The sequence below is a fragment of the Ochotona princeps genome, chromosome 14 (assembly GCF_030435755.1).
Source record: "Ochotona princeps isolate mOchPri1 chromosome 14, mOchPri1.hap1, whole genome shotgun sequence".
NCBI classification, from domain to species: Eukaryota; Metazoa; Chordata; class Mammalia; order Lagomorpha; family Ochotonidae; genus Ochotona; species Ochotona princeps.
The window spans coordinates 1,208,416-1,224,725 of NC_080845.1; the positions used below are offsets into that span (position 1 = coordinate 1,208,416).

At 63.2% G+C, this 16,310-nt stretch overlaps 1 protein-coding gene across 2 annotated transcripts in view; it reads left to right on the forward strand.

Annotated features, from left to right (window-relative positions):
- The window catches only part of VAV2 (vav guanine nucleotide exchange factor 2), a 92,143-nt gene that overhangs the window by 13,328 nt on the left and 62,505 nt on the right, over nucleotides 1-16,310 (forward strand). For both annotated transcript variants that reach the window (XM_058672925.1, XM_058672926.1), the window contains exon 2: nucleotides 9,092-9,208. In XM_058672925.1, coding sequence (XP_058528908.1) covers nucleotides 9,092-9,208 — 117 coding nt within the window. The remainder of the gene's footprint in view (nucleotides 1-9,091; nucleotides 9,209-16,310) is intronic.

Below are 16,310 nucleotides of genomic sequence, written 5' to 3' on the forward strand. Positions count from 1 at the left end.
ATGGGGCCCTATCACTCTCAGAGCTTTTCACTGGACGTTGGATGGGGACAGTCCCCCGTGCTTCCCCCATGACGGTTGAGGGGGTTGGTGTCCAGGGATTGCCAGGTCCAGCCCGGTCCACCCTGGCCAGGGCTGGACATCTGCCTGAGTCACTTCTGAGCAAAGACCCACCGAGGCGGCGGCGCGCGCCGTTGGTGGCCGGAGCAGATTCTGAGCGTGCAGCTGGAGGAGACCCGGGGTGCAGTGCACTGAGGTTGGAGGAGGGGTCAGGTCAGGGTCCTGCAGGGCCTGCTCTGTGGTCATCCCACCCCTGCTTACGGCAGCGATTTCTGACCTGGGGGTGTCAGGCACCAAGGGAGGCGCCCCCATGGTGGCATCCTGGGTGCTGCCTTTCCTGCCCCCGGGCCCACTGGCAGCCTGCCAGCTTGTGCCAGGTTGGACCTTGGTCTCCGCACTTGCCACAGCGGGCACTGGATGGGAGGGCCTTCGAGACAGTGAGGAGCCAGAGGCAGCCTTCAAGGACACGTGGTGGGTGGGCAGGGTTTCTGGCAGCCTGGAGCTGCCCTTCCAGCTGCAGTGCCAGTCCCGGATGACCAGGGCAGCCCTGCTGGGAGTGGGCATGGGGCACTCGGTGTTGGCTGCAGGCATTCCGTACCTGGCTGGCTGGCTGGTCTGGTGACTGGGGGTTCGCAGAGGTGCCTCCCTTCCCACCAGTGCCCTGTGAGCTCTGCCCTGGTGCTGATGTGACCGGAATTTCCAGAAAGTGCAGCTTCTTGGACGATCTCAGACCCTGCGCAGCAGGACCATGGTTCCCACCTCCCGGTCTGAGCAGGAAGTGATGTCTTTCTGACGTCACACTGGCAGCCCTGGGGGTGCTGGTGCTACAGGAGCAGGTCAGCCGACAACGCCACAGTGCCATGTTCAAGGGCTGCAGAGGGCAGGAGTGGGGAGCTCGGGGCTGGCTGTGTGTGCGTCCTGGGTGCTGTCCATTATTGGTCATGCCCTTTCTCTGGTCGCGCCCCAGAACCAGAGGCCTAAATGGGGGACCCCTTGAAGGGTTGGGCACCTACGAGGCAGCGGCTTTCACAAGAGGAGGCAGAGTTGGAGGTCCACAGGTACCCCCACACCCTGCCAGCTGGGCCATCTGTCGTGTCACCTCTGGGTGTGCTGGGGAAGCGGGCAGGTTGGTGTCGCCTCTGGGTGTGCTGGGGAAGCGGGCAGGTTGGTGTCGCCTCTGGGTGTGCTGGGGAAGCGGGCAGGTTGGTGGCATGGCGAGCTCCCAGCCACTGCTGCCTCAGACTTTACAAGGAACGTGCCAGTGCGTGAGGAGGCCGGATGTCCTGTCCAGCTGGGCACCCCCGCAGCGCAGCTGCTCCCAGACCAGGGCTGCTGTGTCTGCAGTGACTGTCCCGCCACTGCCCGGTGCCCAGGCTGTCAGCATGAGTGAGGTGGCCAGCAGACAGACCAGAGCTGCCTGCACGTCCCCGGAGACAGCTGCTCACACAGGCCCCACCTGCTGCTCAGAGTGCCTGGTGGCACCCGGGTGGCACAGGCCATGGACTTCGATGCCTTCTCGAAATGGTGCCTGGTGAGCAGACCTGGGGCCCTGGTCCAGCGGTGGTGGTGGTAGGAGTGGAGTTCTGGATCCCAGGGTGTCCGCCTGGTCCCGTCCCTGAGCTGCAGTCCACTGAAGCAGTCGCAGCTGAGTCCTGCTCAAGGCGGTGGGTCGGTCCTGGCCCCCCTCCTTGATTCCCATAGAGCCCAGCATCGCACTTTGTGAGGGCCCGGAGTTTCCAGTCGTTGGGAACCTGCACACTGGCAGATGGCAGAGGTGTGGTGACAGATGGGAGAATCCACGAGGATTCTGGCTTATGCTCTGCAAAGTTCCGTTTACCCATTCACCAGTCCATCGTCCATGCACCTCTGTCCATCTGTCTGCATGTCTCATCATTGTACTAGCTGTCTGTCTCTCCTTCTCTGTCTCTCCATCCACCCACCCATCCACCACCCATCCACCCACCCACCCATCCACCACCCATCCAACCCATCCATCCATCCATCCACCCACCCACCCACCCATCCACCCATCCATCCATCCACTCACCCACCCACCCATCTACCCACCCATCCACCCATCCACCCATCCATCCACCCATCCATCCACCCATCCATCCATCCACTCACCCACCCACCCATCTACCCATCCACCCACCCATCCACCCACCCATCCACCCATCCACCCATCCACCCATCCATCCACCCATCCATCCATCCACTCACCCACCCACCCATCTACCCATCTACCCATCCACCCATCCACCCATCCACCCATCCATCCATCCATCCATCCATCCATCCACCCATCCACCCATCCATCCATCCACTCACCCACCCACCCATCCACCCATCCACCCATCCACCCATCCATCCATCCACCCATCCACCCACCCACCCATCCATCCATCCACTCACCCATCCATCCATCCACCCATCCACCCATCCACTCACCCATCCACCACCCATCCACCACCCATCCACCCATCCATCCATCCATCCATCCACTCACCCACTCACCCATCCATCCATCCACCCATCCATCCATCCACCCATCCACCCATCCACCCATCCATCCACCCATCCACTCACCCATCCACCACCCATCTACCACCCACTCACCCATCCACCCATCCACTCACCCACTCACCCATCTACCACCCATCCACCCATCTGTCTATAAATTATCCTCCCTTCCTTCCTTCTTCCCCTCTCCCTACCTGCTCCCATCTGTCTGTCCTCCGTGTGTGCCATCTTTTGCTAGTTGCTTTGCAGACACTCTCCCAGGGCCTGCCGAGTGCCTGGAGCACAGGTGTTGGGGGCACCGCCTGTGGCTGCTGTGATCAGTCACCACAGACTGCCCTGCGACAGGAATTGGTCCCCATGTGGGTAAGGAGGCCACAGGCCCAAGTCCAGGGCTGGGGAGACAAGCGGCCTGTGCAGGGCTGGGGAGACGAGTGGCCTGTGCAGGGGTGGGGAGACGGGCAGCCCGTGCAGGGCTGGTAAAGTTACTGACTTTACCAGGTGGCAGGGATTGGGGGGTGTCCCTTTGTACAGGCTGGGCAGTGGGTTGGGTCAGCTATTCCGGCTCCTTGCTCTGGGGCTCATAGGGCCTATGGGTGCTGGGGGGAGGTAGGGAGGCTGCTGGATGGGGTTTGTGCCCTGTGGGAGTCTGCTGGGGCCTGCCGTGGGTGTGACTGAACTACGTCTAATTGGGATATTGGGGGTGACCTTGGGGGCGTCCCTGGGAGCCTGTGCCTTCTGCCTTGGCTTCCCTGTGTGCCCGCTCCCACCCTTCTGGCATTTGGCCTGGGACGAATTTGGGGGCTTTGTGTGGGCGTGGCAGGCTCCTGCCACCTGTGTCAGCCGTGTCCCCAGCAAGGCTGTCTTGCCTCTGGTGGGAGTGCAGGGTTCGCGTGTTTTTGCCCTCGCTGCTCGGGAAGCTCCCTGGTGCTACAATTACAGCTTTCCTTCAGTGTTTTCTGCTCGGCAGGAAGGGATAATAGCCGGAGCCCTGCTTCAGCCTGGAGGGCTCCGGCTGCGTTTGCCCACGCTCCCACCGGGCAGTGGGAGACTGCTGCCTGGGGCAGTGGATGGTGGGGGTGTCCCCCTCACAGGATGGAAGGGGCGCTGGGAGGAGTGGCAAAAAGCCAGTGGAGGCTCGGGGCCGCCCTGCCAGAAGAGGGGGAGAAGATGAAGCCGTGGAGAGTGGGCGATTCCTCAGTCGGCTTGAGGGCAGCAGGCGTGGTCCACAGTCCGGCTGCCAGACCACAGCAGGGAGAGGAGGGCCGGGGACCTAGTGAGCACTGGGGGAGGCTTGTCTTTGAGCCCTGCCTGCTTGCAGACCCAGCCACTGGCGAGTGGGATTGGAAATCACCCCCGCCTCGGCGTGTCTGTGGCTTGTCAGGGAACACCGCTGTGCAGAGATGCCAGACACACAAGTTCCCGCTGACTTTGACCCTGAACATGAAGTCTTGGTACCTCTGGCTCTCTGTTTGCTTCTCCCCTGCCCCTGCTGGGTGAACCTGCTGCCAGGCAGTCCCTATCCAGATACTGGGAGGAGGCTGTGGGCTTGGCATATGGCCAGTGCCTGTACAGTGTCGGCTGTGTCGGCTGATTGCAGAGTTGAGAACCAAGTCCCTCCCCTCCCCGCGCCCCCCGGGCTGCTCACCTCCAGAGGGCACTGTCCCAGGATGGCCCTGGTCGGTGGCTGTTCCTGGTAGGGCTGTGTCCTGGAGTCAGCTTGCAGCTTGGCACAGCCTGGACCAGTGCCCCTGGTCTTCCCGGCCACCTGTGTGTGATGCTCCCCTGTGGTCCAGGGTCTGTGATACAGAGCGACCCTGGCTGTGGGCGGGTGACCCTGGGGCTTCATTCTCACTGGGTCTGACTGTGCCTACCGCGAGCTTGAGGTCCCTGGCAGAGAGCTCGTGAGAGTGGGCCCCAGGAGAAGCAGAGGGGCCTGGTCTGTGAGTGTGGGGGACTTGGAGCTGCAGACCCCTGGCCCCCGTCTTTTCTAGGAGACCTGGGGTTGCCCTGCCTGCGCTGCCTGGGGGGGGCGTCTTGGCTCTGGTGATATTTGTCAAGTCCACCTCTGCTTCCAGACCACCGGCCAATCCCTTCTGCTCTCTGGGGTGGCTCCTGCCCAGCTCTCAGTACTGTCTGGGTGTGGTGGCCCGTGTCCTGGGATCTGCAGGGGAGAGGCCCTTTTCTCTCTTGCTAAGACGAAGTCAGAGGGAGGGATGGTGGGTCAGTCTTCTCCCAACGGCCTTCCCAGAGGGTGTGACCACCTCCCACCCTCCGCCCCGCTGCCCCACCAGTGGTTCTGGGGCTGCCGCGGGACGCTCTCCTTGCTGCCTGGATGTGTGGGCGGACCCCACCTATAGAAGAGCCATTGGAGAGAGTTGACCGCAGCAGAGGCTGTGTGGGACCAGTGTGATGTTGCATTTTTGCTTTTATTTTAAAATTGATTTGTTTTACTTGAAAGAGTTACAGGGAAAGAGAGAGAGAGAGAGATCTTCCATCTGCTGCATTCACTCCCTAAATGGCTGCAACAGCCAGAGCTGGGCCAGTCCAGAGCCAGGAGCCAGGAGCTGCTCCTGGTCTTCCAGGCAGGTGCAGGGTCCCAAGGCCTTGGGCCGTCCTCTGCTGCTTTCCCAGGTCACAGGCAGGGAGCAGTGCAGAGTGGAGGTGCACCCATATGAGATGCTGGTGGAGGATCAGCCTGTGGCCCGTTGTGGTTTTGTTTTTGAGAGAGCGCCGGCGGGCTGGCTGGCTGATTCATTCTCCCGACGCCTGCCACAGCCACGCAGGGCTGGGCCAGGCCACAGCTGGGCCTGGAATGCCATGCAGGTCTCCTGGGGCAGTGGCACCCGAGTGTTGCCGCCTCTCTGGGTATCCCTCAGCAGGGAGCTGGTGCTGGGAGCAGAGCTGGGATTCGAACCCAGGCGCTTGGCTGTGGGCGTCCTGCGCAGCACCTTAGCCATGGTGCCAGACGCCTGTCCCCAGCTGCTGCTCAGTCTTCTGTGGACCATGTCCATGCTGTCCATGGTGTCGGGCACCCAGAGGGAGCAGGTGGTCAGGTGGGCATCCCTGCCATGGGATCCGTGTGGTCCCTTTGGCAGGCCGCGTCTGTGAGGCAGTAATGAGACCGTTTAAAAGGGTTTTAGGAGGACTGCTGTAGAAATGAGGCAAGAAATTAATTCATTTCCTGTTGTTTATTGATCAAAGACTCCTCAGCTGCCAGCCGGCACTTGCGATGGGGAGTCGGCACTCCTCCTTTCGGGCGCAGAGGCGGCATGGGGTCAGTTGCCACCATAGATCACTGCCAGGCGGTCTGGGTGGCACCTGTTGATGTCCAGGAAAGCTCGGCGTGCCCAGGTGCCCTGGGGAGTTGCTATCTCCTGGATCTGCTGAGGCGGCCCAGGCCCAGCACCAGCCCCCGTCCAGCTCATCGGGGCTTCTGGTCTTGGGAACAGCTGGCCTCCCCGAGAGCTGGCCCTGGTGCTGGGCCTCGTGAATGGCCAAGGGCAGTGTTCTCTTGGGCCACTCTGTGGACTGGAAGAGCGAGGTACTGGAGGATGTGATGGCCGACCGTGGCCAGGCCAGGGCTACCGTGGCCGGGTGGTGCCACTGCGGCCTTTTGCACCAGCCTGCGAGGTGGCACTGAGGGCCCTGAGGTGGTCACCTGCTGGCCAGGGCGCTTTGATGCTGGGTACCCCACACAGGTTAGGCTGTGAAACGGCGCTGTGACAGTTGCCACATGTGGGTTAGGTTGCCATGGCACAGGCGTGTCAGGTGCTGTGGTGGGAGTGTTGGGGTCTGGCTGCTCTGGAGGGGGGCACGGGGGTGCTGGGTGTTCCAGGGGGTGCTCAGGGCAGCCCCTGTGGTGGTCACGCTGGCTGGGCTGCAGGTGTCCTGTGGGGGGCCGGGCTGTCTCTGCATTGTGTCCTGCTGTAGTGAGAGACATCAAAGGCCCCAAGAGACTGGGGGACATTGTGGGGGGCCCTGGGCATGGTCCTGCGCCCCCTGGCATCTACCCCTCCTCCCTGGCAGGTCACATGGGGTCCTGGCTTTCAGGCCTGCTCTGTCCTCCCACCTGTCCGCCCCCTCCCTGAGGGGGTGTGTCGTCCAGTTGAGCTGGGCAGGTGGGAGGCTGGGCATGGGCGAGGCCTGGGACCTGCTAATTCCATTTTCTGCTTGATTAGACTGGGGATGCAGCTTATGAGCCTGTTTGCTGCCCAGGGGCGGAGCCCCTGCTGTGGGGCTGGGGGTTCAGCAGGTGGGGCATCCCTTGTGAGTGCCCTAAACAAACATGGCTGGGAGGGGGCCCTGCTGTCCACTCTCGTGCCCGGTGTTGTGGGGACAGACCCTGACTGGGGGGCTCGGCTGGGCTCGCTCCTGGGGAACCAGCCCCAGGAAGCACCAGCTGCTCATTGGGGGGCCCTGCGGGCAGTCAGGCCAGTGGGAGGAGAATGGCACCTGTCCCTGACGGCCAGGGACGTGCTGGCCTCCCATGGGCCAATCTCAGAGGCTGTGATTGGTCAGTACCTTAGGGCTGCGCTGGGCCAGGGGACCCCAGCAGCAGGAGCTGAGGGTCTGGGGGGCTGGTGTGGCACTGGTTTGAGTCCCGGCTGCCCTGCTTCCCATCCAGCTCCCTGCCTGTGGCCAGGGGAAGCAGCCGAGGACAGCCCAGGTGCCTGGGGCCCTGCACCCACGTGGGAAGCCCCGATGAAGCTCCAGTTCTTAGGCAGTTTGGGGAGGTTCTGCCCCCTCATCCCTCCAGCCCCGGCTCCACTCTCACGGGTCGTGGTGGTACTGGGGTGGCAGGCGTAGGGGGGCGCTGTGTAGCCCGAGCTGGACTGCTTAGAGATGAAGGGGTTTGGTTGCACAGTCCCAGGGGGATAGCACAGGGGTCCCCACCTGCGCACAGCCCTCTTTCCTAGGGCAGACGGGGGCCCGGCCTGGTTCTGCCTTCCAGCTGGGTGCCAGGCCCTCCACTGTGCCTTGGGTTCTGGGGGACCTGCAGCTGGGGGATGGTGGGCTGAGCTCAGGACAACCTGGGCGGGGGGTGGTAAGTGGTCTGCTCTGTGACCTCTCTTTGTCTTCCCCTGGCCCTGAAGTCTGCAAGGGCACTGGCTTGTGTCTGAGGGAGTGCCTGGGGGTGGGGCGGGGCCCGAGAGGAAGCCTGGTTCTGGCCGGCTGTGGTTACTGGGAAGGGCCTGTGTAATTAGCTCTAAAACGGGAGGCCAAGCGGTATTAAAATAAGTGGATGCTGCTGAGGAGGAGGTGCGGGCACAGCGGGCGAGGGTGGGGTGGGCCGGAGGGGTCCCCAGGTGCCTGGGCGGGGTTGCCGGCTTGGTGGCTTCTGGCAGTGGAGACTTGGGGCAGGGTCGGGGGTTGGTCTCCCTGCCCCTGCTGCGGCTGCTGGCCATCCCCGGTGGCCCTCCGCACCTCCCCTGTCTGGGGATCTGTGTGTGTACCGCCCTCTCTCCTTTCTACTGTGACAACATACACAGAAGATAAAAGTTGCCGTTTCAGCTCTGTTGAGTGCCAGGAGGCACACAGGCACGTTGGGCCACGTTACGCCCGAGACCCCTCCATCTCCTTGAACTGAGCCTCTGTCGCCCCTGAAAATGCTGTCTCCTCACCCCCTGCCAGCCAGCCTCCGGCACCCCTGTTTCCGCTTCCTGACTCCACGGTCATCCTGGTCACCTGGCATAAGTGGTCTTTGTGGACAGAGCCTTCAGGAATGTCATGGCACCGCACACCCAAATCAGACGTTTTGAGGGGCCTGTGTTGAGGCACCGACTCGTGTCCTGGCCGCTCCCCTTCTGGCCCCGCTCCCTGCTGATGCCTGGGCTAAGCGGTGGGGGATGGCCCAGGGCTGGGGCTCTAGCCACTCGGTGTGGGAGAGCCGGAGGAAGCTCCTGACTCCTGGCTCCTGGCTCTGGGGGGTGAGCCAGCCAGTGGGAGGGTCTCACTCCTCTCTTCTCAGTAACTCCATGACCGTCAAATACATAAAACTGTAGAAAAGGATGTATTTTGGATCTTCCTGTAGCAGGAAAATGACAATCCCACTGTTCCAGGTGGACCAGCCACATTTCCGTGGCCGAGTGAGCACACATGTCTAGTGGCTTCCCTGTTGGCCAGCCCATGGGAGAGCCACAGCCCTCGTTCTAGAAGGTTCTTTAGGATACCATATGAGGGTGGTGAGAGACAGGGAAAGTGGACTCATGGTTGGCCCTGAGTCAGAAAAGTGGGGATGTGGTGGTGGGGGAGCAGCGGCACAGCCAGCGAGGCAGTGTCCGCCGTGTGTGCTGACAGCCCGGCTGGGAGCAGTGGCCGAGGGAGCCCCAAAGGGCTGTGGGCTGAGGGAAGGGCAGGGCTGTGTCAAAGCCGTGGGATGGTCCCCTACTCCCCAACAGCATCCTTAGCCTGGGGGGAAGTCCTCCGAGCCCCTGAGCCGTGGTGGCTGTTGTTGGCCAATACTATGCTGCCCGCTCCGCCTGGTACTGACGCTGCCCGCTCTCACCCGCAGTTCCTGTGCCTGAAGAACATTCGCACCTTCCTCAAAGTGTGCCATGACAAGTTCGGACTGAGGAACAGTGAGCTCTTCGACCCCTTCGACCTCTTCGATGTCCGCGACTTTGGAAAGGTGAGCAGGACGTATGGACGGGGGCAGAGCCTGCCACGCAGCTGTGCCAGGGAGGTGGCAGGTGGGCAGCTTGACATGGAGCTGAGCCGGGTGGGGGCACAGCCTGGCCTGACATGAGTAGAGCCAGGGTGGTGGTGGGGTTCTGCATCCTTGGGGATGACGCACGAATTCGGGGGGGCCACAGCCAGGTCGGGATATGTGTGTGGGGGGCAGCAGACACCCTTCCCTCTCTGCCAAGAGCCTGCTGGCAGAGGGGCAGCCGTGTGGGCTGTGCTGACACTGCCTTCCAGGCAGGGGGTCTCTGGTCGCCTGTTGCCCAGGACTTGCCGCCTTACAGTGGGAGGTGGCTGGTGCTGGCACCTGCTCCCAGGGTGGCTGAGGGCATGTAGTGGCGTTGTCTCTGCCACACCGTGACACGCGAACCTCTTCTGACCTGTGCGGGGTTGGATCAGGAGGGGCTGAGCCCCCCAGAGGTGGCCCTCTGAGGGGCACCTTCCTGTGGCCTGATCATATACCATCCCACCCAACACCTGCCGTGTGCCTGGGTGTCCTGCACAGCAGCTTGGTTGGCTCCAGGGCTACCGCACAGGGTCTCCTGTGGCTGTGCCTGTTCTTGGCCTCCAGGGCTGTGGGGGGGCGTGTCACCTCCCCGGAAGGGCATGGTGCGAGCTGGCCCCACCTGCCACCGTTGCCCGTCTCCTTCCTTCCCTGTATCATCCTTCTGTGACCTGTGTGCCGTGTTGTCCCGAGCTGGCACAGGCTTGGGCGCTGTACCCAGCCCCACTGTCTTGAGTCCCACTGATGGCCTGGGCTCGCCTGCTGGCCGCTCTGGCTGGGTGCTTGCCAGTCTCGGCCTTCGGGCCCCTGCCCACTGCGAGGGAGAGGGGTACCGTCCAGAGCAGGGGAGGAGCTGGCGGAGGATGCTGAGCTCTGGCCGCCCGCTTCTGTGTGTGGCCAGGGAGGCAGGCTGTGGCTCAGGCGGAGTCCCCAGGTGTGCCGTGCAGGTGGGGGCCCAGGTGTCCCGTCCGGGAGGATGTCGCCATCTGTGCTTGTCTGAATGGGGTGCTCTGTAGGGTTGGATGGGACCGCAGGGCCCGAAGGGTGTGCCGGCCGTGCTGGTGGCTGTGAAAATGAGCCTGTAGGGCCCGGCCTTTCTGCTGCAGCCTTCTTCCTGCCGTTGGCTCGCTTTGTGGCTGTGCAAAGCCCTTCCCGGAGCTTTGCCGTCTCGCTGCCTTCGCTGGTATTTTTCCGAAGGGTTAAGTTAAGGATCAGGGGTTTCAACTCCTGTGCTGCCCGAGTGGCCATGCCAAGGGCCGAGGAGAGCCAGTGGGGCTCACCAGGCTGCCCCTCCCTGAGGGCACCGGGGGCCTCTCTCTGTGTCTCCCTGGGTGGTCTGTCGGTGGCACAGCCGCCCCCCCAGGGGGGCAGGCTCGGGATGGCCGGCCCAGGCTGTCCCTGCTGGGGCTGCCTGCCAGGGCGTGGGGGATGGCTGGAGCGTGGGAGGGAGGGCTCTGGCACAGCTCCCTGCCCAGGCTGTGCCCCTGGGGGCTGCGGGTGAGGATGGTTGGGATGGCCCGGCCCCGCACATCACCATGGCTCCCACATCCTCCCTGCTCCCTGGGACCTCACGGCCCGGTGGTGCAGAACGGGACGTGGAGGCTCGTGGAGGACTGGCACCCTGGGAGTTCTCAGTCCCCAGCCCTGCCTGTCCCTCCTGGTTTCCCCCGGCCCTGCTAGGCCCCAGACACAGCTGGGCAGAGCCTCTGGCCTTGACATCTGGGCAGCACCTTCAGGCCAGGTGGCTGTCCTTGAGCCTTATACTTAAAAAGATTAATTTTTATTTGAAAGGCAGAGTTACAGAGAACTCTCTTGTCCTCTGGCTCACTCCCCAAATGGCCACAGCATTTGGACCTGACAGCAAAGACCTTCCATCTGGCTCACTCCCTGAATGGTGGCGGTGGCAGGGGTTGGGCTGGGAGCTGCATCCGGTCTCACAAGAGTGTCGGGTCCTCCTCTGGCACCCTAACTGGGAGCTGGGAACCACTGCTCCGATGGCGGCTTGCCCTGCAGCACCCAGTGAAGGTCAGCGTCCTCTCGAGCGAGGACAGGCTGCCCAGCCGCCCAGGGGCCCCGCCACAAGTGGCCCTTGGGGCCAGCAGGCAGCAGTGACAGGGGAGCCATTTTTGCTATTGTTTCCTTGGTGGGATGACTTGGCAAAGTCAAGGGGCATTGGGAAGAATTCCTAAGCCCTCCAGGCCCGAGGTGGTTTCTGTGTCCCTTCTGGGGCCTGCCCCCTAGAAGATTCTCTGGGTGGGACTCCGGGCCGCCTTGCTCTGCGCTTAGGTTCAGGCTCAGCCCGGTTCAGCGAGGCTGGCCCTCTGGGTGCTGTGCACCCTGGCCGGTCCTGTCCACTTCGGCCCGGCCTCGGCTCGCTCTGGGGTTCATTGCTTGCAGCCACCTCTGCGTCCCGAGGCAGGGCGGGCTGTGTGTGAGCGCAGGGCTCCTGACCAGGGGGAAGGGCTGAACTGCCTTTGGTAGGAGGCTCCACGCTCCCTCCAGGGCCCAACCCGAATTCTCTCTTGAGGTGGAGCTGCGTGGCCTGTGCGCCTCTGCTGGCCCCCACCCAGGCACCCCAGCAGGGGAAGCAGGAGACCCGGAAGGGAGCTACGGGGCTGTGCCCCTGGTGAGCGCCCGCGCCTGCTCCTTGTTTGTGAAAATATTGTGCCGGGGCTCAGTGCGGTGGCCTAGCAGCTAAAGTGCTCACCTTGCATGCACCGGGATTCATATCAGTGCCGGTTCTAATCCTGGCAGCTCCACTTCCCATCCAGCTCCCTGCTTGTGGCCTGGGAAGGCAGTCAAGGATGGCCCAATGTCTTGGGACCCTGCACCCACGTGGGAGACCTGGAGGAAGTTCCTGACTCCTGGCTTCAGGTCGGCGCAGCACCGGCCGTTGTGGTCACCTGGGGAATGAATCATTGGGCGAAAGATCTTCCTCTCTGTCTCTCCTCTCTGTGTATCTGACTTTGCAATAAAAATTTAAAGAAAGAAAGAAAACTTTGTGCCCAGCTGGGGAACTTCGGGTTGCAGCTTGTCTGCCGGTGCGGTCTGGGGGAGTGCCGGGTCTCGCTTGCCAATTCCGTTGAGCGGCCTCCTGGGCACCCAGAGCTGAGCCCCTCCCACCCTGTGCCCGGGCCCTGCCCAGGCTGAGGCTAGCGACCTGTGCTGCTCAGGCTCCATGGCAACGGCGGACCTGGGGTTGTTTTTGGATCCACTGGTGGTAGAGGTTCCTGGGCTGCACTGAGCCCCTGCTCCCCTGTTGCAGGAGGCAGCTCCGGGCCACGTGGGTCTCCTTCACCTGCGGCCACGGGGGCATCTACCCCGACCTGAGCTGTGGCCGCGGGGGCGTCTACCCCGACCTGAACCGTGGCCGCGGGGGCGTCTGCCCCGACCTGAGCCGTGGCCGCGGGGGCGTCTGCCCCGACCTAAACTGTGACTATGGGGGCATCTGCCCCGCCCTGAGCTCTCTGCAGGACTCTGCCTTTCAAACAGATTAGTTTATTTACTGGGAAGACAGTTCCAGAGAGGCGGAGTCAGAGAGAGATGATGCTGGTTTGTTCCCTGAAGTGGCCGCAGCCAGTCCAGAGCTGGCCCTGCTGGAGCTGGGAGCTTCTTCCAGGTCTCCTGCATGGACGTAGAGCCCCTTGGACCACCCTTGTGTGCTCTTTCCCAGGTGCCTTAGCCGGGAACTGGGTCGCAAGTGGAGCAGCCAGGACTGGAGCCAACACCGTGTGGCAGTCTGGCCCCTAAGCTTCAGTATTGCTTTTTTCAATGTGATAAGCAGCAGCCTGCATCGTGCCTCCAGTGTCCTGCCGGTTGGGCTGCATTGGATGTTGGTACGCAGGTACTAGGTGGCTTTTAGTTGAACAACCCCTCTGCGTTGGGCCCCAGCGCCCCCCACTTGTAGGTCTCAGGGCTATGGAAGCCTGCAGCCCCTTATGGTGGGGTGGATCCCACTGTCCATGCACAGGGCCACCGCTGCCCCTCTCACCATGAGCACCTTGGCTTGGTCACCGGTGCCCAGGCCCCCAGGGGTAGCTGTGGCGTTGGGTGAGGCTGGGCCGCCTTGGCAGGCTGGGTCCTGGCGGGCAGGTGTTGAATGGCCGGATCTCACTTGAACTCTCCTCCTGAACTCACGGGGGGTCCTGCGCAGCAAGGCAGGTTCTGCCGGCCAGCAGTGCCCGGCCCATCCAGCTCCTTTGTGCCCTCGCCTGCCTGTGTCGGTTCCTGTGTGTGAGCATTGGTGTGTGGTGTGTGTGTGTGTGGTGTGTGTGTGTGCTGAGCACAGCACGTGTGTGGTGTACGTGTGCCCTCACAAGTGTCTGTGTGTTGATGAGCCGCCTCCCTCTGGAGCGCCGGCTGCGTCTCCTTGTTTCCTGGCGGTGCTTCCCTCGCGGTCCGTGCTGTGGCGTGTCTTTGCGCGGGCTCCTTGGCCTGGCTGAGCTGACTGGACCTGCTGGGGAGATCCCGACTCAGTCTGCATGATGCACTGGGGCTTCGGTCGCTGTGTGCCGCTGCCCCAGGCTCTCCCCGCTGTGGCCAGGCCAGCCGGGTGCCCACCTCAGTGTGCCCAGGTGAGCCCGGCTCTCTCCGCTGCACCCTCCCCGGTGCTGCCCTGGCCGGGCCCTTGGTCCCCAGTGTGCGTTGTGGCTGCCGGGACCTGAGTCCTGCAGCTGCATGCCTGAGACGGGCCTCTTGGGAAGGCTGCGGCTGTGTTCCACGTCGCAGTCCCAGAGCGGCTGAGAGGGGCAGTGCTGGGGGGATCGGAGGGAGGTTTGTGGGGTGACGCTGGGCACACGGTCATCTGTCAGGAGCAGGACGTGTGTGCTTGTGTGATCTCTCCCGAGAAAGCCACCAAGCACCCATCTTGGGGCCCTGAACCCCTAGTCCCATGCAGACCCTCCCCAAGGCCTCTCCCTGGCATCACTCCCGCCCTTAACCTATCGGTCAGTCATTTGCCATTCCCAGACATGAGACTTTGGGGGCATAAGCTTTTAATACCTGGGTCTGTGGGGACCCCCAGGACCATAGCAAGCCCCTTCCAGGGTGTGAGGTCCAGACAGGGTTAGGTCACAGTTGTGGCAGGGCCAGAGCAGAGCCTGCCCCCAGCCCAGCCAGGAGCAGGTGGGCACCCCAGCCCTGCGCGTCTGAGATGTGCTGTGGTGTGCCGTGGCGAGGGACCCCAACAGATTGTGCCTTGTCCTGAACCCCCATGCTGGGAACACACAGGTCAGCAGGCAGGCCAGCAGCCAGCAGCCCTCCCGCCAGTCCCTGTGGTCACTTCCTGTGTTCCCTGAGGCCTCAGGCATCCTTGTGGCCCTGTCACTGAGTCGCCCAAGGGGGGCTGACCTTGGGGGGCCATCCTGGGTGACGCAGTCTCATGCAGCGGGGAAGTGAAGTCGATTCCTGGAAGAGGCTTGCCGGGCGTGGGAGTGCAGGCTGGGTCTCCTGGAGGAATGTGCTGGCCCCTCGGCTTGTACCATGCGGGCGCCAGAGCCTGTTCCTGTGCAGTCCCCAGACACGGGCGGGCTTCCTGGGGCCTGCTGTGTGTCCTTGGTTTCTCCTTGGCCAGGGCCTGAGCACGGTGCGGTCTGGAGCAACCGGGATGTGGCATTCAGTGGTCTGTGTGGCCACCTGCCTGCTCAGGAGCAGTCCATGGCGCTCCTGGCGCTCCTGGCGCTCCTGCCGCTCGCGGGCAGGTGCGGGGTGAGCTGCGGCTGGGCCCCACTTCTGGTGTGAGTGGCAGAGGCTGCGGGGCAGTGTCCTCTGCTTGTCTGTGTGGCCACCTGCCTGCTCAGGAGCAGTCCATGGCGCTCCTGGCGCTCCTGGCGCTCCTGCCGCTCGCGGGCAGGTGCGGGGTGAGCTGCGGCTGGGCCCCACTTCTGGTGTGAGTGGCAGAGGCTGCGGGGCAGTGTCCTCTGCTTGTCTGGTGTGTGGTGCGTGGTGTGTGTCTGCTTTGTCCCTGACCGACTGGCATCCCTCCTCTTCTCATAGCCCACACAGGCTTGCCGGTAGCCCTTGTGCAGGCATTAGCTTACTTGGTTTTTAATTAGAGACACATGAGTCAGAGTTCCTGGTCCTTGCCGGGTCTCTGAGCCCCATGTGGGGGCCACGGAGGCTGCCTGATGCACTAAGCCCTGAGTTAAGAGTCAGAATTGCCGGGGCTTGGGGACCTGTGGACGCCATGGACCCTGTGACCTTGAGGGATACCAGTGCAACAGACACAGATTGAGGGGTGGCAGGCAGCACCCCAACCCAAGGCTCCTTTGTCCTGGGTGGGGAAGGGGTTCCCTAGGTGGGCAGGGCCTGATTCCGAAAGGGTCTGCTAGGGACTTGGGATGGTGGTTTCTGGGTGGCCACGTACGCCTGCAGATTGGGCTGGCAGCTGTGGAGGACCCTGGCACCTCTGCCCGCTGGGCAGGGTCCTCTTGTGGAAAGCCCCGGGGGCCTGGAACCGCCCCTGGGAAGCTGTCCTGGACTGCCCCAGAGCACTACAGCAGGCACGGTGCCTGGGGTGGCTAGGGAGGGGGCACTCTGCCATTCAGTAGTTGTCCCCGATCTTGTAGCTGCAGGGACTGGACGTTGTGGCTGCTAAGGGCTGGTGGCAGAGCCTGGGCTGGGCCTCCCGGCCCTGGGGCGTCCAGCTTGGGAAGGGGAAAGGGGAGATGGGGCTGGGCCCTGCCTCTGACGGTGTAGGCCCTGTGGCTGCTGCAGCTGGACCACGGACTGTTGAGACCAGGGCCCGCAGGAGGGAGCCCTCAGTGCCCTAGCTCAGGACTCAGCCGGCGCCCATCGGCAGGTGCTGACAGCCTGTGCCAGGGTTGGGGTGGGGGCAGGACGTCCATCTCCTGCTACCCCAGGGATGCCCAGGCTGGGCTGTTTGTTGGCTTCCTGAGGCCAACCGCGCCCTCCTGCCCCAGGCCGTGTGCAGCTTCCGCCTTACAATCTGCTGTGACTGGGGCCTGAAATATTTTAGCTGGTGGCAAAAATGGCTGAGCGCCCTGGCTCCCGCCCAAGACACAGGAATGTGCTGGAAAAATCCCAT